The sequence below is a fragment of the Mustela lutreola genome, chromosome 7 (assembly GCF_030435805.1).
Source record: "Mustela lutreola isolate mMusLut2 chromosome 7, mMusLut2.pri, whole genome shotgun sequence".
NCBI lineage: Eukaryota > Metazoa > Chordata > Mammalia > Carnivora > Mustelidae > Mustela > Mustela lutreola.
Genome location: NC_081296.1, coordinates 67,146,830 through 67,168,498, shown reverse-complemented (window position 1 = coordinate 67,168,498; position 21,669 = coordinate 67,146,830). Strand labels below are relative to the sequence as shown.

At 53.0% G+C, this 21,669-nt stretch overlaps 3 protein-coding genes and 1 pseudogene across 5 annotated transcripts in view; 1 reads left to right on the top strand and 3 right to left on the bottom strand.

Annotated features, from left to right (window-relative positions):
- Nucleotides 1–16,917, top strand: part of DNAJC17 (DnaJ heat shock protein family (Hsp40) member C17) — a 39,132-nt gene extending 22,215 nt beyond the window's left edge. The window contains exons 2-11 of one of the 2 annotated variants that reach the window (XM_059181180.1): nt 6,282–6,351; nt 6,656–6,714; nt 6,932–7,019; nt 8,837–8,922; nt 9,167–9,263; nt 9,797–9,840; nt 10,290–10,367; nt 10,886–10,966; nt 11,423–11,533; nt 16,722–16,917. In XM_059181180.1, the coding sequence (XP_059037163.1) occupies nt 6,282–6,351; nt 6,656–6,714; nt 6,932–7,019; nt 8,837–8,922; nt 9,167–9,263; nt 9,797–9,840; nt 10,290–10,367; nt 10,886–10,966; nt 11,423–11,533; nt 16,722–16,844 (837 nt within the window). In that variant the 3' untranslated portion in view covers nt 16,845–16,917. Of the gene's footprint in view, nt 1–6,281; nt 6,352–6,655; nt 6,715–6,931; nt 7,020–8,836; nt 8,923–9,166; nt 9,264–9,796; nt 9,841–10,289; nt 10,368–10,885; nt 10,967–11,422; nt 11,534–15,794; nt 15,910–16,721 lie in introns of those variants that run through there. The other variant, XM_059181181.1, reaches the window with a different exon arrangement.
- Nucleotides 1,589–1,683, bottom strand: LOC131837371 (U5 spliceosomal RNA; annotated as a pseudogene).
- On the bottom strand, nt 12,438–15,795 carry C7H15orf62 (chromosome 7 C15orf62 homolog). Its single transcript, XM_059181182.1, has one exon. The coding sequence runs from the start codon at nt 14,329–14,331 to the stop codon at nt 13,804–13,806; it is 528 nt and encodes a 175-aa protein (XP_059037165.1). The 5' UTR covers nt 14,332–15,795; the 3' UTR covers nt 12,438–13,803.
- A 226-nt stretch (nt 16,918–17,143) lies between the features above and the next one.
- GCHFR (GTP cyclohydrolase I feedback regulator) lies at nt 17,144–21,121 on the bottom strand. 2 transcript variants are annotated; one of them, XM_059181187.1, is made up of 3 exons: nt 20,698–20,869; nt 18,856–18,950; nt 17,144–17,673 (listed from the first exon to the last, which is right to left on the bottom strand). In XM_059181187.1, the coding sequence occupies exons 1-3, from the start codon at nt 20,731–20,733 to the stop codon at nt 17,550–17,552; spliced, it is 255 nt and encodes an 84-aa protein (XP_059037170.1). In that variant the 5' UTR covers nt 20,734–20,869; the 3' UTR covers nt 17,144–17,549. The 2 variants fall into 2 exon arrangements, with proteins under 2 accessions (XP_059037170.1, XP_059037169.1); XM_059181186.1 differs by lacking the exons at nt 17,144–17,673; nt 18,856–18,950 and adding an exon at nt 18,957–19,233 and having other exon boundaries at nt 20,698–21,121.
- Between the last annotated feature and the right edge of the window lie 548 nt (nt 21,122–21,669).

The window sequence follows — 21,669 nt, the reverse complement described above, 5'->3', positions numbered from 1 at the left end:
GGGGGGGGGTAAATACACAGTAGTGAGATTTCTAGATCTAGGGTAATTCTATTTTTTAAATTTTGGAGGAACTTCCATTGGCTACACCAATTTGTATTCTTACCAACAGTATATGAGGGTTCCTTTTTTTTTTTTTTTTAAGATTTTATTTATTTATTTGACAGACAGAGATCACAAGTAGGCAGAGAGGCAGGCAGAGAGAGAGATGGAAGCAGGCTCTAGAGAGCCCGCTGCAGGGCTCGATCCCAGGACCCTGATATCATGACCTGAGCCAAAGGCAGGCGCCCCTGAAGGTTCCTTTTCAACTGCCTCCTTGCCCAATGCTTGTTTCTTGAAGTTTGTTTTTTTTTAAAAGATTTTATTTACTTATTTGACAGAAATCACAAGTAGATGGAGAGGCAGGCAGAGAGAGAGAGGAGGAAGCAGGCTCCCTGCTGAGCAGAGAGCCCTATGCGGGACTCGATCCTAGGACCCTGAGATCATGACCTGAGCGGAAGGCAGCGGCTTAACCCACTGAGCCACCCAGGCGCCCCTTGTTTTGTTTTCTTAAGTGAGCTCTATACCCAGTGTGGGATTGAACTCATGACTCTGAGATCAAGAGTTGCATGCTTGAGCAAGTGGGTGACTCAGTCTGCTTTAGGCTCAGGTCATGATTCTAGGGTCCTGGGATTGAGTGCCGGATCAGATTAGGCTCCCTGCTCTGCATGGAGTCTGCTTCTGCCTCTACCTCTACCCTCTGCTCATGCTCTCTCTCTCTCATGTGCTCTCCCTCTCTCTCTCAAATAAATAAATAAATAAATAGAAACTTTAAAAAACAAACAAACAAAATGGAGTTGCATGCTCTATGGACTGAGCCGGCCAGGTACCCCTGTTTCTTGTGTTTTTTATTTTACACTTGATCTTAGCCAAAAGGCCGAGAAGCGATTTTTGTGTTTTTTATTTTAGTGATTCTGACAGGTGTGAGGTGGTGTCTCATTATAATTTTGATGTGTATTTCCCTGATGAGTGATGTTGGACATATCTCCAATGAAGAAGAAAATGTGAAATGTGTCTTCTTTGGAGATATGTCCATTCATTTCTTCTGCCCATTTTTAATTGGATTATTTGTTTTTTGGGTATTGAGTCATGTAAGTTCTTTAGTATTTTGGATACTAATCTTTTACCAGATATGTCATTTGCAAATATCTTCTCCTATTCAGTAGATTGTCTTTTAGTTTTGTTGTTTCTTTTACTGTGAAGAAGCTTTTTATTTTTATAGTCACAATAGTTTATTTTTGCTTTTATTTCCCTTGCCTCAGGAGACATATCTTGAAAAATGCTGCTGCAGCTGATGTCAGAGAGATTATTGCCTGTGCTCTTGAAGGATTTTTATGGTTTCAGGTCTCACATTTAGGTCTTCAGTCCATTTTGAGTGTTTTAGGTATGGTGAATGAAAGTGCTCCAGTCTCACACATGTGGCCATTTGTTGAAAAGACTGTCTTTTTCCCATTGTGTATTTATCCCTTCTTTGTCAAAGATTAATTGACCAGGTAACTGGATTTATTTCTAGGTTTTCATTCTCATGGACCACTCTTTTTTTTTTTTTTTTGTAAGATTTCATTTTTTTTTTTTAATTGTTCCTCTCCACGGAAATCTTTAGTAAAAGGCGAAAGATTTATGCGATCTGAAGAGAAACCAGAGTATAAGATTTTATTTTTTTTTTTACAGAGAGAGACACAGTGAGAGAGGGAACAGAAGCAGAGGGAGTGGGAGAGGAAGAAGCAGGCTCCCCACTGAGTGGGGAGCCTAATGCCGGGCTCAATCCCAGAATCCTGGGATCACTACCCAAGGTGAAGGCAGATGCTTAACAGCTGAGCCACTCAGGTGCCTCTCATGGACCACTCTTATGGCATCACACAAAATAATGTCATTCATTGTTTTCATGACCATCCTCCTTGCTAAGCAGTGTCCTTCCTCTTCAATATCAGGGAAATACCTGATTTTTTCTATATCCCGACTCCAGTTCAGCCTCTTTATTCCTAGGTATTCCATCAGTGGACCCAGGAGGTGGGGTAGATTCAGTGCTGTACTTAAGGGCTCTCAGAGAGCTCTCCTCCTACCCTTAGATACCTCTCCTTGGGCATGAATACCATCCTGACCTTGACCTTCTGGCCTTACCTCTCTTCTTGCTAATAACCAGCTATTGTATGAGACTGGTAATTTTTTTGGATAGGATCTTGAAATACAGAATGATCAGTCCCTTATACCTTTGGAGGATGGTTTGGAAATTGAGGTCCAGGCCAGGCCTTGAGGGAGTCGGGTGGCCAGGATACATTAATTTGATTAGGGCAGTTGTATATATGTATGTATGTATGTATTTTTAAGATTTTTTTATTTGTTTGACAGAGAGAGAGCACAGCAGGGGGAGTGGTTGGCAGAGTGAGAGGGAGAAGCAGGCTTTCTGCTGAGCAGGAGCCCGATATGGGGCTTAATCCCAGAATCTTGGGATCCTGATCCTTGGAAAGGCAGATGCTCAACCAAGAGAGCCACCCAGGCGCCCCAGGGCAGTTGTATTTAGCTGTAAATTTGCAGAGAGTGTGGAGCTGGAAGGGCAGAGTTAAGACAGGGTCGGGGTCCATGCAAATGGAGGTAACCTAGGTCTAGTTATACTGTTGGTTCAAAAAAAAAAATCTGAGGACACTGTTACAGACATTTGTCAAAGGAACACATTCTGGAAAGAGACTTGATAAAGAAGCAAATTAATAGGGCGCTCAGTGGGTTAAGCCGCTGCCTTCCGCTCAGGTCATGATCTCAGGGTCCTGGGATCGAGTCCTGCATCGGGCTCTCTGCTCAGCAGGGAGCCTGCTTCCTCCTCTCTCTCTCTCTGCCTACTTGTGATGTCTCTCTGTCAAATAAATAAATAAATAATCTTTAAAAAAAAAAGAAGCAAATTAATATATAGATAGATTAATTTCATATTATTACATAATTAATTTTTTTCAGTTAGAACAAGTGTTTTCCTATTTAAGTAAAAACAAAGCCAAGCTTTTTGTTTGTTTCCATGTCCCCTTTTTTATGGTTTTGCAGCAGAATGCCCAATATGAAACATAATTACAAATACTTAGCTCCCACAGGCATCTGGACTCTAAGGTCTGTGTAGCAAAGTGAAACAAAACAAAAAACCAGTTTCTTTTATATAGAACATCCAAAATGAATTATAAAACACACAACAGTGCTTAATATCCTAATATTTTAATAAATACTTCATTCCTTTAGAATAAAGTCCATAAAGCATTCTCTCAAAAAAAAAAAAAGATGAATGTGTCATCCACGCTCCTTTTTTTTTTTTTTTTTTTTAAGATTTTACTTATTTCTTTGTCAGAGAGAGAGAGAGAGAGGCCAAGAAGAGGGAGAAAGGTGACAGAGGGAGAGGGAGAGGGAGGCAGGGGGAGAAGCCGACTCCATGGCTGAGTAGGGAGTCTGATATGGGACTCGAGCCTAGGACCCTGGGGATCCTGACCTGAGCTGAAGACAGATGCTTAACCGACTGAGCCACCCGAGTGTCCTCAGACAGACCATGTTCTTTCTTTTTTTTTTTTTTTTTTTTTTTTTTTAAAGATTTTATTTATTTATTTGACAGAGAGAAATCACAAGTAGATGGAGAGGCAGGCAGAGAGAGAGAGAGGGAAGCAGGCTCTCTGCTCAGCAGAGAGCCCGATGCGGGACTCGATCCCAGGACTCTGAGATCATGACCTGAGCTGAAGGCAGCAGCTTAACCCACTGAGCCACCCAGGCGCCCCAGACCATGTTCTTTCTATCTTGCTTTTTTACTGGTCCTTCTTGCCTCTTTTCACCCTTTTACTGTCTGTTTTGGGTTTATAAAAGTGAACATATAATACTTTTAAATAGCCCCATGATACGAAAGAAACTGTCTTCCACAAAATGCCCAATATCGGTAGCCACAGCCCTCATCCTGGTACTGAGGAAGTCCAGTCCGAGGGCAGGCAGCTTTCACGTTGAGGTGACACACACCTTCTTCTCCCTACCTCTTCCTTTCACCCATCTCAGAGAGAGAGGAGTGGGAGAGAGGCAGAAACAAAGCCCCAAAGAGCCCTATTTGCTGGCATAGTCAAGGATGAAGGTTTATTTTATTTATTTATTTATTTTTAAGGATGAAGGTTTAAAAGGATACCCACCATCCAGTTAATGCTGGAACTTGAAGCGAGGGTTGGTGGACTGGGGACATTAGTATTGTTTTACTTATTGAAGAAGAAAAAGAAACCCAACAAATACAGGACCCTAATATATAAAGAATATATAATAAAGGCTTAGTTTTAAATGAAAAAGAAATGAAGCAAGGGGTACAGTGGAGGAGGCAAAAGAAAGAGGGAGAAAAGATACTATCACCTCTTCTCTAATTAATTTTTTAATAGTGAAATCAGAGCCGGATGTTATTTTTTAATGGTGAAAAGGTAGATTGGGTTGGGGAGGACAGCACGTGGACCAGGTGAGCACAGGTAGACGATTGGGAAATATAGGAAGGCACACATTCACCCTGGCTGATCCTGTCCTCGAGTGGAATCTGTCTCCTGGGCTGAGCCAGGTGCGCCCTGAGCGCCTGATGGGCGTGGTCGCCCTGGCCGTGAAGATGTAGTGCCCGCCGTAGCCCAGTAGGTGGCAGCACATTCCTGAGGTCCGAGGTGGTAGTGGAGTGAGGCACCCGGCCACCGCCCTCCCTTGCTGGTGCTGGCTGCTTGCCTCTGAACGTCCTTACTTAGCAACTTTGGGTAGAAGTATTTATTGGTTTCCTCTGAGAAACCTAGAAAGCCAGTTGGCTTAGCTACTTGAGGAAGTTCTGTGCAGAAGCTCCTCCTCGCAGGAGGTTTGAGTGGCAGGTAAGATGTGCAGGGAGAACTGAGAGCAAGGTCTCAGGAACTGGAGGCAGATTCTGGGATTTTGTGCTCTGCCTTGCCTTTAAAACAGTGGAGCTGGCTATAAATGAGAGAGAATTTTGGCGGCTCTGTTTCTTTATTTTTACTAAGCTAAGAAATAATACCTTTTTTCCTTTTAATTCAGAGGTACAAGATAAAAACCAAAGATGGACCATAACTAAGATAACCCCTTTTGACTATAAAAAATGATTTTAAAATAAGACCTGTTTAAGGTTTGAAAATTTGAACTACAGAAAAATATAAAATAAGATGTAAATGGCGGTGCCTCGGTGGCTTAGTCAGTGGTGTGTGTAACTCTTGATCTCACAGTTGTAGGTTTGAGCACCATGTTGGATGTAGAGATTACTTAAAAATAAAATCTCTTGGGGTGCCTGGGTGGCTCACTTGATTAAGTGTCTGACTCTTCAGCCCTTATGAGATCAAGACCCTGAACTGGGGTCCATGCTGGGCTGGGCAGGAGCCTACTTAAACAAACAAACAAATAAACTAAAACACAGGGGCGCCTGGGTGGCTCAGTGTGTTAAACCTCTGCCTTCAGCTCAGGTCATGATCTCAGGGTCCTGGGACTAAGCCCCACATGGGGCTCTCTGCTTAGTGGGGAGCCTACTTCCCACCCCCTCTCTCTCTGCCTGCCTTTCAGCCTACTTGTGGTATGTCTGTCAAATAAATAAAAATCTTTTAAAAAACAAAAAACAAACAAAAAACCCACAACTTTGTTATTCCCCACAAAGATGTATTTATTTATTTGACAGAGAGGGAGCACAAGTAGGCAGAGCAGCAGGCAGAGGCAGAGGGAGAAGCAGGCTCCCCACTGAGCAGGGACACCCCCTCCACAATGCAGGGCATGATCCCAGGACTCTGGGATTGTGACCTGAGCCGAAGGAAGCTGCTTAATTGACTGAGCCACCCAGGCACCCCCCCAAAAACCCCAACTTTTAAAAAATAAATAAATACTAATACAGTGGACATTTTTGTATGCTTGCTTTGAGATACTTGTACAACTCCAAATTCCTACGGGTGATCAGAAGGCAAATACATTTTAAAGCTTGTATGGCTGGCTGTAAAGAAACCCACTGCACCAGGAGCCCTTCTCTGTGGGGACACTGGTACCTAGCAGGAAGTAGGCCCAGCTTCCCTGCTGTAGGACAGCAGTCAGCTCCCTCCATGGCTTTTGCCTTCCCCATTGCAAATCTCCCCAGAGGTTGTGAGGTGAGTGTTCCCGTGTGGGAGCCTCCAGCCTTTCTTATAGCGTTGGGGAGCACTCCCTGGAGTCCCTTTATCGCTCTAGTGAGATTTTCCTTTCTGTCCTGGGGTGAGAGAGTGAATAACCACTTTGTCTGGCTCTTCCAGGTGAAGAAGGCCTATAGGCAGAAGGCCCTCTCCTGCCACCCAGACAAAAACCCGGATAATCCCAGAGCAGGTGAGACTCTCCCAGGTGTGGGAAGGTGAGACCTGCTCACCAGGACATGGTGTCTCCCCCATCTCCGCCCCCGTGGGCATGCTGGGGAGTGCTTGCATGTGCAGGCAGCCCCAAGCCTGCACTTTGCATTTGGGGGGCATCTGGTCGGTTGCCTGTGCAACCCCCTTCCTTTGCTGGTCCATCATCTGCTGATATCTGCCTTCTTGCCAGCCTGTGGCTTCTCTGAGGTGCTTTTCTGAAGGAGCACACTGTCATCAAGCCCAACTTCATTTTGTCCTCTCTCTTTTTTGATATGTATTTTTAGCTGAGCTCTTCCACCAGCTTTCTCAGGCCTTGGAGGTACTGACCGATGCTGCAGCCAGGGTAAGCTCATCCTCCTCCAATTGCCTTGTCCCTGTGGTATGAGCCCACTGTAGCACCTCGGCCTCAGACCCCTGTACTCTGCCCAGTAGCCCAGTCCTTGTGGCCCTAGCCTGAGGCCTGATCGCCAGGCTGCCTCCCAATGGCCCTGGGACTGCAAGGCTGTGCTCTGGGCTAGTCCGCCAGCTGAGTGCTCCTTGATGTTCCTTTCTCCTGCCAGGCTGCATATGACAAGGTCAGGAAAGCCAAGAAGCAGGCAGCGGAGAGGACCCAGAAACTTGATGAGAGAAGGAAGAAAGTGAAGCTTGGTAGGTGACATTGTGGTGCTGGGTGGCCTTTGGTTTCCCTGGGCTATTTTCACATAGCCCTTCACCTTTCTTCCTGGAACTATGATTCTAGCACCTCCGAACTTTTCGGCTCCAGCTCTGGGCACAGCCCTGCTGTCAGGGGTGGGTCCTGAAGGACACTCTTAGGAATAAGAGCAGTGACTAGATTTACTACCGGCTAGCGTTGTGACAGATGCCTCCTGTAATTACGACAACTATCCAAGGAGGTGGGTATTACCAAACCCATTTTTTAAAGCTTTTTTTTTTTTTTTTTAAGATTATTTATTTATTTATTTGCCAGTGATAGAGGGAGAGAAAGCGAGCAAGCACAGGCAGACAGAGAGGCAGGCAGAGGCAGAGGGAGAAGCAGGCTCCCTGCCGAGCAAGGAGCCCGATGTGGGACTCGATCCCAGGACGCTGGGATCATGGCCTGAGCCGAAGGCAGCCGCTTAACCAACTGAGCCACCCAGGCGTCCCACCAAACCCATTTTTTATAGATAAAGAAGCTAAGGTACCAAAAGGGTAAGAATCACTGAAGCTGGGATTTAATCCCGCACGGTATGAGTGAAGCCTGTTTTCCTGATCACCGTGCCATCTTGGATCTTTCCGTGCGTCCCAGCCTCACTTCTGCATGGAGCTTTCACTCTGTGGAGTCCCCTCAGAAGGATCCAAATAGGCATTCTTTTTTTTTTTTTTTTTAAATAAACAGTTTTATTATGGTGTATTTTGAATATCATCTACCCATTTCAAGTGTACGATTTTTTTCTTTAAGATTTTATTTATTTATTTGACACAGAGAGATCACAAGTAGGCAGAGAGAGGCAGGCAGAGAGAGAGGAAGGGAAGCAGGCTCCCTGCTGAGCAGAGAGCCCGACGCGGGGCTCAATCCCAGGACCCTGAGATCATGACCCGAGCCGAAGGCAGAGGCTTAACCCACTGAGCCACCCAGGCGCCCCTCAAGTGTACGATTTAATGATTTTGAGGAAATTTCCCAAATGGTGCAACTGTGACTGTAAATCAGCTTTAGAACATTTTTATCATTGCAGTAAGATTGTTCCAGATGGTCTTTACCCAATTTTCCTCCCCTTCTTCTTGCCTATTTGACATCCATATATTTAATATGTACATATACCATCCCGGTTCTTCCATCTTGCTATCAAGAACAAACAAAAAAACCTGGTGATTCTAGATAAGTAAAGTGCCCTGAGAAGAAAGCTGTGAGTGCCAGGCTGGAGAGGAGGGTTTGTCACAGCAGCTGGCCTGGCCTAGGGCCACAGGCAGGTTTCTCTTGGAAGGGCTCCAGGACATGGGGTGATGTCTTCACACAGACTCTGCCATTGCTGTAGGAGCCACCAGACTCTAGTCCCAAGTGAGGCTTGGTAAATGTGGGCTGAGAGGGAGGTAGAGAAGATGGTGGGGCCTCGATCTCTGCTGTGGGAGAAGCGTCAGGCTGTGGTGCCAAACCACAGGAGCAGGCCAGCAACTCCACCCTCGGCATCCCTGCCACATGGCCCTGGGCTGCTGACCTAAGCAGCTGCCCACACCCTGTTCACTGATCGGAGAACCAGCTTGGTCAGCGGGAGCTGATTTAACTCTTGCAGACCCCGGCCACTCGGCTGAAGCCTATACTTCATCTGTGCTTTGACTTTTCTCGATGAAGACTAACTTGGGAGCACATGGGGCTGGAGGGAGGGGGGAGAGCTACTCTGTGGTTTCACCCTCCGTGAGACTCTGGGTGGGCTGCGGCCATGTAGAAACTGCTTAGATCAGACACTGGGTCACTCAACTCTCATGCCCAGACCTGGAGGCCCGAGAGCAGCAGGCCCAGGCCCACGGCAGTGAAGAGGAGGAGGAAAGCAGGAGCACCAGGACACTGGAGCAGGAGGTGCGTCTGGGTGTGTTAGCCCAAATCCATCTGCAGGAAATGGAGGAGGGTGGGCCTGGGTGGCTTTTGTGGCTGCGGACGGCATGCCCTTCCCTGTTCCTCCGTGGGGTCTGGGTAATCTGTCCGACCCGCAGGTTGCTGAGCCCTAGCTTGCAGGTGGAGCCTCCCAGGGACCTTCACAAGGGCAGCCAGCCTGGAATTGGATCTGCACAGAATTGTCACTCCCCCCAACCCCGCTCTGCAGATCGAACGCCTTCGAGAAGAGGGCTCCCGGCAGCTGGAGGAGCAGCAGAAGCTGATCCAGGAGCAGATACGCCAGGAGCGGGAGCAGAGGTTGAGAGGTACGCATCCCTCACATCCCCCGACATCCCCTCTGAGGCAGATACCCAGAGCGGCCGCACGGGCTGTTCGGTGGAGTTGCTCTGGAGGTTTCCACCTGCTTGGAGCCCTGGGGGCACCTGACTCAGACATACGCCACCTGTCCCTTCTTCCTACCACTTCTCTGGGGCCTATTTGTTTTTCACTCTGCCTGAAATCTGCTGGCCCTGTTTGAGTCCTAAGCAGAGCTGACTCTATTTTAGAGCAGTTCGGTAGGGGGGAAGGTTCTGGGATACTTTGTTTCAGTATAACTATGCTTTTGTTGGTAAAGTGCTAACCATGGCCTTCAGCTGGGCAGACGGCCCCTGAGGGAGCAGCTCCTCTGGGTGCGGGTGGGATTGCCTCTACTTCCCCCCTGAAGCTCATCAGCAGGGCAGATACTGCCCTTGGTAAGGAGTGACTTTTTATAGGTCCTTCAGGCTCTGGGTTGTGTCTCCTTTAGAGAACCTGCTGCCTCCCTCCTATTCTACCTTGCTAATTTTCCCAAATTTTTTAGGAAAGGCAGAAAGTCCTGAAGGCAGAGGAACCCCTAAGCTAAAGGTGAGCCTTGTGGGACCCATGAACCACTGCACAGTACCCCTTATCAAAAAGAACAGATTCTTCTGGGGGTTCTAGGGGTTCTGGCTGGGATGCCAGGTCTCTGGGAGCCAGCACCAGCCGCCAGGTCCTTCCATCCTCCTGCTGCCTAAGGATCAGATCAGCCTCTCAGAGCTCACCCTGAAAAGCCCTCTTAGCCCTGGCAATTGCCGGGCAGCGCTCCCCAGAAACCCTGGAAGGGGAACATCTCATGGGGGTGGAAGTGTGGTCTCAGGTGAGCAGGCCACTCTGCCTGTCCATTTTCAAGAGAAACACATTTTTGCGGGGTCACTCCCTAGATGACAAGTGCCTAGAAGACCATCAAGGTGTTGCTCTGCCCATTAAGCTCAGGTGCTGGCACTGTTCGGGCCGAGGTCAGAGTTTAATGGTGGTGCCCATTGCTGTCCTTGCAGCTAAAATGGAAGTGCAAGAAGGAAGATGAGTCAAAAGGCGGCTACTCCAGAGATGTCCTCTTACAGCTTTTCCAGAAGGTCTGCCCTGCCACCTTCCCTCTTTCCCATCACTTCTGCCCGTACCTCAGCCAAAACCCCGAATCTCCACGCCTAAACTTCCCTTAACATCTCTGCCAGCCTTTTTTGCTGTCTCACAGACCACAGGGCAGCCCAGAGGCTTTCTCCGCCAGCGGCCATCTGGTTCTTGTGTTGCCATGTCCCCTCCAGTCTCGTGTCGCCCTCCCTGCCCAGCTCTGGACCTTGCCATCTGGAGTGTGTGGGGAGAGACGGGGTGGGAAGGTGGCACAGAAGCCCCATCCCATTTCCCACCTTTGGTGACAGTCTCAATCTTCAGTCCTTTGCCCAGGTCTCCTTTCCTTTGCTACCACATTGCAGCAAAAACCTCCTTTCTTTCCCATCTCTGATCCCTCTCTGGGAATTTAGCAACAAAGCATTATCGGCCAGCCAAAAATGCCCCGGCAGGCCTCAGGCCAACCCAGACTTGTCTTGCTCCCAAAGGCTGAGCCATGCTTACTGGGACCCCCTTGTCCTTACAGTATGGAGAGGTGCTTAACCTGGTGCTTTCTAGTAAGAAGGCTGGCACTGCTGTGGTAGAGTTTGCAACCATCAAGGCTGCGGTGAGTGCTGGGGGAGGCTTTGGGGGGCCATGGTGGCCCCACTATTTCAGAGTAGGAGCCAGTACTGTGGCTCCCTTCTGAGCTTAGGTATCCATACTCCCAGAGGCTCCCCCACCCCCCCACCAATTCCTGGGAGTAGAGGCACAGCAAGTGAAGATAAGGGAGAGCAGAGGCCGACTCTGTTTCCTGCTTCACACCCTCTACCCTCTACCCTCCTTTGGGAGCTGGCATCCCTCCAGGAATGCTTTGCCTCTCTCCCCACCCCCTAGTTAGAAGGCTCATACCCCCCACTCACCCATGAGGAGGGTTAAAGCTTCAGCCCATCATTGTGTGAGGGTTGCTTGGTTTTGTCTGGAGGATGACAGTGCTGGTTCTGGTTCTTTCTGCTGGTGTAGAGAGAGCCATTTTATGGTTGATTGGAGCCACGGGACCAGGACTGGGTACTGTGTTTGGCAGGAGCTGGCTGTCCAGAATGAAGTGGGCCTGGTTGATAACCCTCTGAAGATTTCCTGGTTGGAGGGACGACCGCAGGGTGGGAGGGGCCCCAGCCACTCAGGACTGTCACAGGTAAGGAACCATACCTCTGTCAGCCGGGTCTGCTCAGGGTTTGTGGGACCTTTTCCTGTCTGGGCTCTGCTCGGGGCCCTTTCCTCCCAAATCCAGGTTGTCAGGAGCAGAGTGAGACTGGCAGGTTTGCCAGCCTAAACAGGACTGGGATTCTGTCCTGACTCTTTCTGTCTCTGAGTGCTAGGACCCCAGCCCACACAGAATACTTAGACCTTACTTTCCCGCCACAACCCCGTGTCTGGCTGGGGCTCCTACCCTCACCCTGAGGGGCTTTTCTGGCCCCCAGGCTGCTTGGTTGTTGTGTGAAGCCCTGGGTGCTTTGACTACCTGGTGCTGCAGGCTGCTTAAGCGCCCTCTTGTCCCCTACCACTCCCACCGGCTCCTGTTCCCAGGGTGTCTGGAGCTGCCTGGGGCAGGGGCCAGCAGGCAAGAGGAAGCCTCCTCAGTACCAGCACTAGCGCCTCTGCCGGTCCCAGGGCGCTGCCTGCACAGATGCCTTGTGGTGTGGCACAGATCTGGCGCTGGCTCTCAGCCTTCCAGCTTTGTGAGGGTTTCTGTTCGCCACCTGCACACACCTGGCCCTGGTTACACTGGCCCACTTTGGCAGGACAGAGAGCCTTCGGGCCCAGAGCTGTCCCTTCCCTGAAATGGCCCATGGATCTGTTGGGCGCCTCAGGCTGCCATGCTCACAGCCCACTCCGTGGGGGAGAGGGTCCCCAGGGTCCGCAGGACTTTGCTCTCATTGCCTCAGCTGTGCTTGCTCCCCTGTGTGCTCTCAGCTGGCTGGGAGTGTGGCCCAGGACTGGGACAGAGGAGAAAGATGAACGGGCAGGAGCCCTTCCTTAGAGACCTCATTCCCCACTGTTAAGTTCCAGCATTTCACAGCCCCAGAGGACAGTCCATAGGCCATGTTACAAAGGACTTTATTCATTTTCTCCTGCATCCAGAGGGGAGCCTTTGAACTCCGCAAGTCCGCACAGAGGAGGGAAGAGGGAGGCTGTCGGTATAGGTATGGAAGCCGTGTGCGTCGAAGCTTCCTCTCCCTCTCTGCCAGGCTTGGAGAGGCCTGTGGTGTCAGAACCACGTGGCCAGCCAGTCTGAGTTCTGGTTGCAAGTCTTCTGGCCAGGCCATGAGACGGGGGCAGTAGCACAGCCCTTGGCCTTGACCAGTGGGCCGGCCCTGGGTAGCAGGCCCCCATCGTCAGGGGGGTTGGGCAAGGCAGAGCTCCTCAATCCTGGTGGAGGATTCTGGAGACCTCTTGAGCTGCTTCACAGTAACAGCCACAGGCTTCGTGTCCATTCCCGATCCAGTTCTCCTATGCTCTTGGGGCAGAAAGGGAAATCTGCCACTGTTCCCGCTACATTTCCCAAGGGTTCCCATCACTAAAATTCTGGGAACTGCCCCAAGCACCCCTTTGCAGGCTGTGCCTGTGCCTTTGGCTGCCATTCCCTATAGCCTCCTTCCTTGGGCACCAGGCGTGCTCTGGACAGCTGCCTGGGCGGCTTGTCTTGTCCATTTTTGGCAAGTGATTTGTTTGCCCTTCCCCCTGAGTTGTACTGTGCACCTCTACCTGCCTCTCTTTTTTTACTCTGCCAGTCCCTCCCCTTCCCTGCAGGTCCTGTTTATCCCCTTACCCCACTGTGCACTCATGGCTCCAGGCCATGGCCTAGACCCAAGCTGCCTGCTAGGGCTTTCTCCAGTGATGTTCATGTTCAGCCAGCACTGTCCAAAGTGGTAGCCATTCATCACGTGTGGCTGCTGAACATGTGAAATGTGGCTAGTGCAGCCATGGAACTAAATTCTTAATTTTACTTAATTTCAATTTGAACAGCCACACACAGTTAGTGGATGGGACCCATTTTGCCTTGCCCTATCCTGTGATGCCTCTCTGTTAACAGTGGGTTCTAAGGGGCCGGTGCAGGACACCTGTCTGACCCGCGCAGTCTGCATGTCCTCCACTCCCCTGGACTCACCCTTTGTGCTGTCCTCCCCCTCTGCTGGCCTCTGCCCCGTCCCTGTGGTTACAGGCGTGGCCTCCCTTGCCCAGCCCAGCCAACTGCCTTCAGGGCTTCTGCCACCAAGTGCCCCCTCACAGCACTTCCAGCTTGCCTCTGTGCCTCTGCTCCCAGGTGATGTGGAGGACTTCAGGACCTGGAGGGCAGGCATGACCCTGGATTTCTCTTCCTAATTCTCCTGAATCTGCAGCTGTACCCTCCTTCCAGGCTTCCGGCTCTTCCAGTGACCCCACCTCTGCCCACCCGCACCCCATTCAGAAGCTAGGTTCACTCGGAAATTGCTCCCTCAGCATCTGTAGAACTTCCTCAAGAAGTGAAATCCCCAGGTCCACTTTGAAGGAGAAGAAGGGATCACTGAGGTCTGGAGCAGGTGTCCCCTGGAAGGGGGGAGTGTCCAGAAGGTCATTGTCAGAGTAGTGGTGGAGGGCGCCTGCCAGTGAGAGCGCAGAAGGCAGGGTGGCCGAGTAGGCCGTGTGGTAGGCGGGCGGGGGCTCCAGGATGTTGGGGCAGCTGGAGCTCTCTCGGTAGAGGCGGGGAGGCTTGGGCGGGGCCAGCAGGGTGGCCCGGGGCTGCTCGTCCCCCCACAGAGGCAGGCGCCGGCCATCTGGCCGCCCTCGCAACTCCCGGATGACTTCTCGGTTGCTGTACTCCTCATGGTCCCCGCCAGCTGTACTCGCCTGGCTGAGCACGCTGCCCTGTCGCCGGAGTCGCCGTGGCCGCCCCAGGCTCAGTCGCTTGAAGAAGGAGGCATTGCGGAAGGAGCCTTTCCGCCAGGTCTCCATGGCATGCAGGGGAGCCAGCAGACAAGCAGCCCAGTTCAAGAGTAGCTAGTCACCATGGGGTCCCTGCTGGAGCAGTGAGTGGCTAGAGCGTGGGGACAGCCCTGGCTAGAAGCACAGACTTTTGGCCAGCATCTTGGGCGGCAGCAAGAGGTCCAGGGACGAGGGTGCTTTTGTCTGGGAGAGCTGAGGGGTGGGAGTTCCTGGCAACAGGAGTTTCCCAGAGGGATAGGCTTGGCCTGGTTACTTGATCGGACAGTGGGGAAAAACCCCAGGAGGAAGAAGCAGCACTTACTGGAGTCGCAGTGCGGGCAGCCCCATCTGAGGTGCCAATGATGGTTGTCGCGGTGCTGGAGCGGCCTGGGCTGCTTCCCTGGGGGCCGCCGCTCTGGGTGGGCCCGAGCTCACCTTGCCTTCCCGTCCCCTGAACTTGGCCTCTCCGCCGCAGCGCCCGGACTCTGATGAGTGGCTTGGCTGTTTGTGCCGGTGTGTGGCAGTGGGGATTGTTGTTTTCAGGTGACTCAGTCAGGTGGGAAGCCAGGTTTCATGCTCTTAGGTAATTGCAGCATCCGAGGGCTGGGATTGGGCCAGCGGTGGCCAACACCCCCGGGCACTGGGGAGCTTCGGATTCCCCTGAGGACTCTCTGGGGGCAGCCCTGCTTTGTGCGTCACCACTGTTGCTTCCTTTTCCCCCTGCAGCCTCTCTGCCTGGGGCCCTAACCCCCTTAGGCCCCCAAGTGTCTGTGAGGGAGGGGCCCCAGGAGGGTGGGTATTAATTGAAAGGCAGGCATGTGGAACAGTTGTTGGGGAAGGAAGAGAGACCTGTCTCTAGTGTGGGTGACTCAGTCCTGGGGCCTGGTGACAGGCCCTCATTAGCCAAACCTGCAGGTACGAGGGGGAAGAGACAGAGGGTGTGTTAACGGGAAGCAGCCCCATGCCTATAAAGGGCTGGCCCCTCCCTCGGCTGGGCTCAGGGCATGCCAGGGTGCCTCTGAGGTTTGCTCTGCAGGGCAGCCTTACCTTGGAAATGGGGGAGCTGCTCTCCCCATGGCCTGACACCCAGTCTGGCAGTTTCTCATCTTCCTGGATTTACTCCCATAGCCTCAGGGCAGGAGGGAGCAGTTGAGGGCCGAGGTCCTGCTGCCTCCTCCTGCCTTGCTCCAGTCCTTCCCCTTGGGTCACTTGCGCCTTCTTTGGGGTCCCCCCACTGTGGAAAGGGCTGAGCCACACAGGGCTGCCTTAAAGTGTCAGCTGTGCCCTGGGCCAGGTTAGGTAGGTGGGCCTGGCTGGGAGGGCTCTTGTTCTGGGACAGAGAAGGAGGCTGGAATGGTTAGAGAAGTGGCGGGCGGTGGGGGGGTGCTGGTCCTGGGCTGAGTCACACTTCCTGGTTCTGTACAGCCCTAACCTCAAACCAGTTGGCCATGGTCTGGCATCTTAACCGGGGTCACTCCCTTCATATTCCCCAGGTCACTGACCACTGAACCTCCCCCAGCTTATTAGTGAGCGAGCACTCGCTGGGTCTGCCGCAGGACAGGCTCTGCAGTTGGCTGTGTCCGCACCCCCTGGCCTGGCTTACTGTGTGCCAGCTCAGGTGGGCCTCACGCTTCACACAGCTTTAGCTATACTGATGGAAGAAGTGCTTTGGTCCCTGTGGTAGACCCTATGGCAGTGTGGGGTTGGAGGGGGTGGGAGGATTGGAGCTCCATGGCAGGGCTGCCTCTTGGGCCCACAACACTGGCATGTTGGGTTGGTTGTTTATTAGTCTTTTGATTATTGACATATAGCACTGCTTACTCCCCCGCACTGTGCTGGCAAGATCATAAAAGAAAAAGGCACGGGCCCTGCCCTCCAGCAGGCCTGGTGTGTATTTTTAGGAGGGGAGTGGCCTCATGCGTGTTTCTCTCTCCTTCCAGTGCGAGGGGGGGGGGGCTGACAGAGGCTGGTTTTAGGGCAGGGCTCCCCGCTCTGGTGTCCAGGCAGGAGCCAAGTGTGCACTGCGGGAAGGAGGGGGTGGTGGTCTCGCAGAGCCCAGGGCATTTCTGTCCCTCTGACAGTGTCATCACTGGAAACCTGTGAGAAACAGGAGCCACAGGAGGCGGAAAGGAGTGTCAAATAAAGGGCGGGGAGGCAATGAAGGGTGACGGCCTGGCCCTGGCGGGCGCATGGAGTGATTCAGCCCAAGATGGAGCAGGGCTGACTGTGGGTGGAAGGCCTGGGGGGCGGGGGCTGATAGCTGCTCCGGATGGAGGAGAGGAGGGCCCGTTGAGAAGTATGGGGCCTCCTCACTCCCTGACTCAGGACTAGTTCTGCCTAGGCCAGCTCTCCAAGTCTGGAATGTGGGGCTGCACCCTGCTGCCCTGACGGACTTCCCCTGGTTGCCCCCTGCCCCCCAGGGCTCAGTGCTGTCAGAGAGGGACTACGAGAGCCTCGTCATGATGCGCATGCGCCAGGCAGCGGAGCGGCAACAGCTGATCGCCCAGATGCAGCGGGAGGACGAGGTGGGGCAGCCCACGTAGTCTTCTAACTCCAGCCCACTCACCCACAGCCCCCTTCTTGAACGTCACCAATAAACCTTTCTTTTTTCTTTTTCTTGTTTTTGGTTTTTTTTTTTTTTTTTTTTTTTTTTTTACAAGAATCTACCTCTATTGCATATGTAGGTGTAGGGTGCTGGCCCGACCAAGTGCGTCCCTGATTCCTGGACTCTGCCGGAGAGGGTTCCACCCAGGGCTGGCTCTCCCTCCCCGGGAGTGAGCCGACCCCCAGGGAGGGGCTCTGCGCAGTGAAAGTCAGTGGGCCAGCAGAACAGAGGAGCAAGCACTTGACACAGGCCTTTATTGGCTTGGACCAGGTATGCAGGACCCTCCCGCCCAGTCCTGGGCTGTGCTCCTTGGGGGCTCCCAGTTCCCGGCCAGGGACAGCCTGGCTCTTTCGGGCCCCTCAACCTGCGCACAAAACACGGCCTCCTCCAGGGCTCTCAGCCAGGCCATAAAGCTGGAGGGGCAGCTGGGAGCACCAGGGCAAGGGCCCTGCCCTCTCACCCCATCCTCTGGGGCTGAGGCAGGTTTCAGAAAAGGCCATTCACAGCCCAGTGGTGCCTGGCTAAGGAAAATGACAATTTGGGAAGAGAGGGGCCAGGCAGTGAGTGAATGGGGACTCAGGATCAGGGCCCGTGGCATCCACTCATAAAAGGGGTGCTCTGTGTGTTCCTCAGTGTGAGAGGGTCACTCCTTGTGCAGGCACCACACCAGGGTCTGGCCCACCCCCGTCATGCTCAGCACACGGAAGCCCCTGCGTTCCAGTTTGTCCAGCACTATGCGAGGAGGATCGCTGACAAAGTACTCATAACTGTGAAGAGAAGGAGGAGAGGGGACAGCGTCAGAGGGCACGCAGCACCAACTCCCCGCACAGGTGTCTGCTCGTGACAAGGCTGGGTCAGGAATCCTTGTCCTGACGGATACTTGCTGGGTGCCTTCTAGTGCCAGGCTAAGTGCGCACTCCCTGCCGCCTCCCCCGCCAAGCACTGGGCTTGCATATCTTGTTCCTTCCTCCCAACAACCTAAGGAAGGTACCATGATTGCTCCCATTTTATAAACAAGAAATCTTGGAGGAGTTGGGTAGCTTTCCAAATGTCATTGGGATGGCAGAACCCACGTTAGTCTGACGATAGCCCCATGTGCATGGGGCCACTGTGCTATTCAGGAGGAATGACCTGTTCTCTCCAGGGTACCCCCCAGGGCTCTGCCCCCTCTTGCTGCCCTGCCTGTCCCATGGTCCTGGAGCAGCAGGTTGACCCCTAATAGCTCCTGGCTCTGGGTGCTGCTCTCTGGCATAGGGAATGCTGGCTGTCTCTTTTAGGGCTGATTGACTATGAAGGGTTGTCAGAGAGATAAAGGGCTCAAGCCCCAAGCTGGGCATCTGGAGGCAAATGCCTCCTGGTAAAGGAATGGGGTTGGGTTCAGCCCTCCAACTCTGACCCAAGGGGCTGGAGCCAGCTTGCCTCCTTTCTCCTCTCTTTGAACTGGGGCTCATTCTTACAGCACTTCTCTCGAGCTCCAAGCCTGTGGAGCTGGTGTGAAGAACGCCAGGGGAAGTGGCCAAGTCTCCAGGCAGCAGCCGAGCTGAAAGTAGGACCCACGCTGCCTTGCCTATTTGTAGAGTTTAGCTATCTTACTTAGCCAGCCGGAGGGAAACCTTTCTCTCTGTGCTGGTCTTTGTCTCAATGGGGTCCAGCTCTGAGATGAGAGGGCAGGGCAAGGAGCAGACCACTTATGGAGTCCTCCACACAGCTGGACTCTTTCCTCAGGTTTCCTTGTGAAGGGAGGGCCAGTGAGAAAAATTTTGGAGCAAGCTGGGGGGCTGCGGTAAAGCCACAGACAGGACTGACCCCACAGAGGACAGAGCCCCATGATGCAGGCAGGGCCTCTGAGGCTGGGCACTGGCATCGTCCCTGGGCTTGGCTGTGTAAAGGAAACAGGGACTCTGCTTGGGGGGCTGCAGGGGAAGATCCTTAAGAATGCCGCTACTTACAAGTTGTTTCCCAAGGCGCTTCTCTTGGAGGCCCCCAGATACTGCATCAGCTCTGGATCTGAGTGTTCATCGCCCACCATGGTAGGGCCCACCTCCTGCAAGACAAGCCACAAGGGCTGCTTGGCTGGCTGCCAGGGAGAGGGAGAAGGGCTCTCTGCCCTTCCTCCCCTGCCTGTTGGCCCTGAGCCAGTTCAGGGCTGGACAGGGTGCTGAGGAAAACGGGGGGCTGAGCATGAGCTGGGAAAGGGTGGAGCCCTCAATGATCAGGCCAGGCGGTGTGAGGCGTCCCTAGCCCTTCCAAGCCGAGCTGGTCATTGCCTGCCTCCTGGCATCTTCCTGCTGGGCATCACTACCCGTGTTTGTGTGTCTCAGAATCACCTGGAAAACAAACGAAAACCGGTCCACACAAAAACTGGTACGGGAGTGTTCATTGCAGCATTATTCACAAGACCCAAAAACGGGGAGACAGCCTAAGTGTTTGTCCTCTGACAATCGGATGAACTGATGGAGCCACACAGTGGGATGGTACCCAGCAAAACAGAGGAATGGGTAAGTACCTGTGCCCCCTACAATACAGATGAACTTCGAAAATGCACAAGTGAAAGAAGCCAGACATGGAAGTAATTAGTGGTTACCTAGGGCTGGGGGGCTAAGGTGCAGTGAGGAGTGACTGCTAAGATACAGGGCATGGGTACAGGGTGTCTTTTCAAGAGAATGGAAATGTTTTAAAGTTGGTGGTAGTGATGGCTGCACGACTCGAGTATGCTTTAAAAATAAGGAATTGTACACTTTAAATTGGTGTGTTCTTTGAAATGTATGCTATATATCAGTAAAGCTGTCATATATATTATATAATTATATATAATATTTAATAATATATACACGTGTGTGTGTGTGTGTGTATTTTTTTTTTTTTAATTGCCTGAAGAGCACTGAATTCCCCAGCCCCAGGAGTAGAGAGTATTTTGGGAGGTCTGGGAAGGGGCCCAGGAGTGCACATTTTAACTGCCCAAGTAACTGGTTCTCTAGGGCACTGCCAGGACCTCACCTGTCCCACGGCAACCCCACCACCTGCACCCACTGTCTCCATCTCAGGGGACCTGTGCATGCGCTGACGGGGTGGGAAAGAACGGAGGTGCCGGCTGGGCTGCCCAGTTGAACCATTCTGAAGTTAAAAGGGGATTCCTGGGGCGACCAGGACTGTCTTGGATGAGGAAATTGTGCCCAGAGAAAGGGCCATCACTTCTGACTCCGGAATGGTCTCCCCACCTCTAACCACAGGTCCTGTCTCCCTTCTTTCTCTCCTAAAGGTTTTCTGGAAGTACCGAGGGTGCTGTTAGTAGCTGTGGATGGGCCAGGCCTTGGCATAGGTGTTTTAGTGTCTTAGCACGTTGTTTTCTTTTCCAAATCTCTTTTCCCCAAAGTATTTCCACTCCCACCCACCCACCCCCACCCCAACCCCTGTGGAGTCGCTCTCTGTAGGGCAATGGGTGTTGTACGCATGAGGCCAGGCCTTCCTGGCTTCCTTGGATGGGCAGGTAGGACAGGAGCCTCAAGGGCCCTGAGCTCACTCCGCCGGCGGGGACGCACGCACGCACCCTACCCGCTCCGCGGCCCTGGAAGCGCGTGCGGACCAGAACTTCCCGAACCCCGCGATCCCAGCCGAGTCCGCTTCCCCAGCCCCCAACCTGCAGCCCGAGGGGGCGTGTCCCGGGCAGCTTCCGGGTCCAGTCACTGGCGGGCGCTGCCCGAGAGGGAGGCGCCAAGGTGCAGTGGAAGCTCCCTCTGCCCCCGTCCGGCACCAAACAACTCCATCCCAACTCGCAGGGCGCGGATACTCACCATGCGGATCTGGGTGCTGATGAGCACGTAGGGCATGGTGCGCGCGTCCCGGCCGGGCTCCCACCCAGGGCTTTGGGCTCTGCGCCGACGCCAGCCTCTCGAGCTCCTGGACTGCGCCCGCCGCCCAGAGTCCAGTTACTCCAGCTCTGGCCTCGGGCGGTGCCAATCCCAGTGCGCCCGGCCCGTGACTGCCGCGGCCGGCCAATCGGGAGCGGGCACCCGTGACGCGCCCCCGCACTTGACGATTTGGTCCGCCTCCTGCCCTCAGGGCCGTGCTCTGGGACATTGCCTTGGGACGTTGGCGCGCACCCTCTGCCTGGAGTGGGCGGTGGTCTAGCGGGCTAGGCGGGCTGCGGCGGGGCGTGCTGTAAAGCGTGCGTGTTGACCGTGCGCCCGCTTTCTGCAACATCTTGGGCACTAGGTTCCAAAGTCCTGCTGGTCCCCGTCCCCGTCGAAGCAGAGCCGGAAAGAATCCGGGTCTCTCCGGAAAGGTCCCTCCCAAGCTCAAGCCCTCCCCACCCAGGGACGCCTCTAAAGCTCTAAAGTGATACCCCTTTCTCTGGGTACAATTTCCACTCTAAAGTGGATCCCCACTTCTGGTCCCCAGGACACATTCTCCTGGGACTCCGTCAGCGCACGGGAGACAGTGGTGGGATGCTTGTGGCTACAGCTAGAATAACTATTTCATGTGCACCGCGCCTTTCCTCCTCCCTGAATGTAATTCCTAGTGCAACGGCCGAACCTTGCATTTCTGTGCTCCCATCGGTAAATCTATAGAGGAACCTCATGAGCGTTTGGCTGTGTGTCAGTCCCCGAGCGATTTAAACCAATGGAATCTGGCCCCCACTTTGGAGAGCTTCCCGCGAAGCTGGAGAGATGCAGCGCACGCGCGCGAAATCACAAGGCAACAACCCAGGCAAAAAGAAACTACATTCCCGGACACCAGCCCCAGATCAGAGGGCAGCAAGTGCA

Coding starts and splice junctions, on each gene's coding strand:
- C7H15orf62 (XM_059181182.1), bottom strand. CDS start 14,331: ATGGAGACCTGGCGGAAAGGCTCCTTCCGCAATGCCTCCTTCTTCAAG.
- GCHFR (XM_059181186.1), bottom strand. CDS start 21,106: ATGTTGCAGAAAGCGGGCGCACGGTCAACACGCACGCTTTACAGCACG. Junction 19,234..20,697: donor TCAGCACCCAGATCCGCATG/GTGAGTATCCGC, acceptor TTTGTTTTCCAG/GTGATTCTGAGACACACAAA.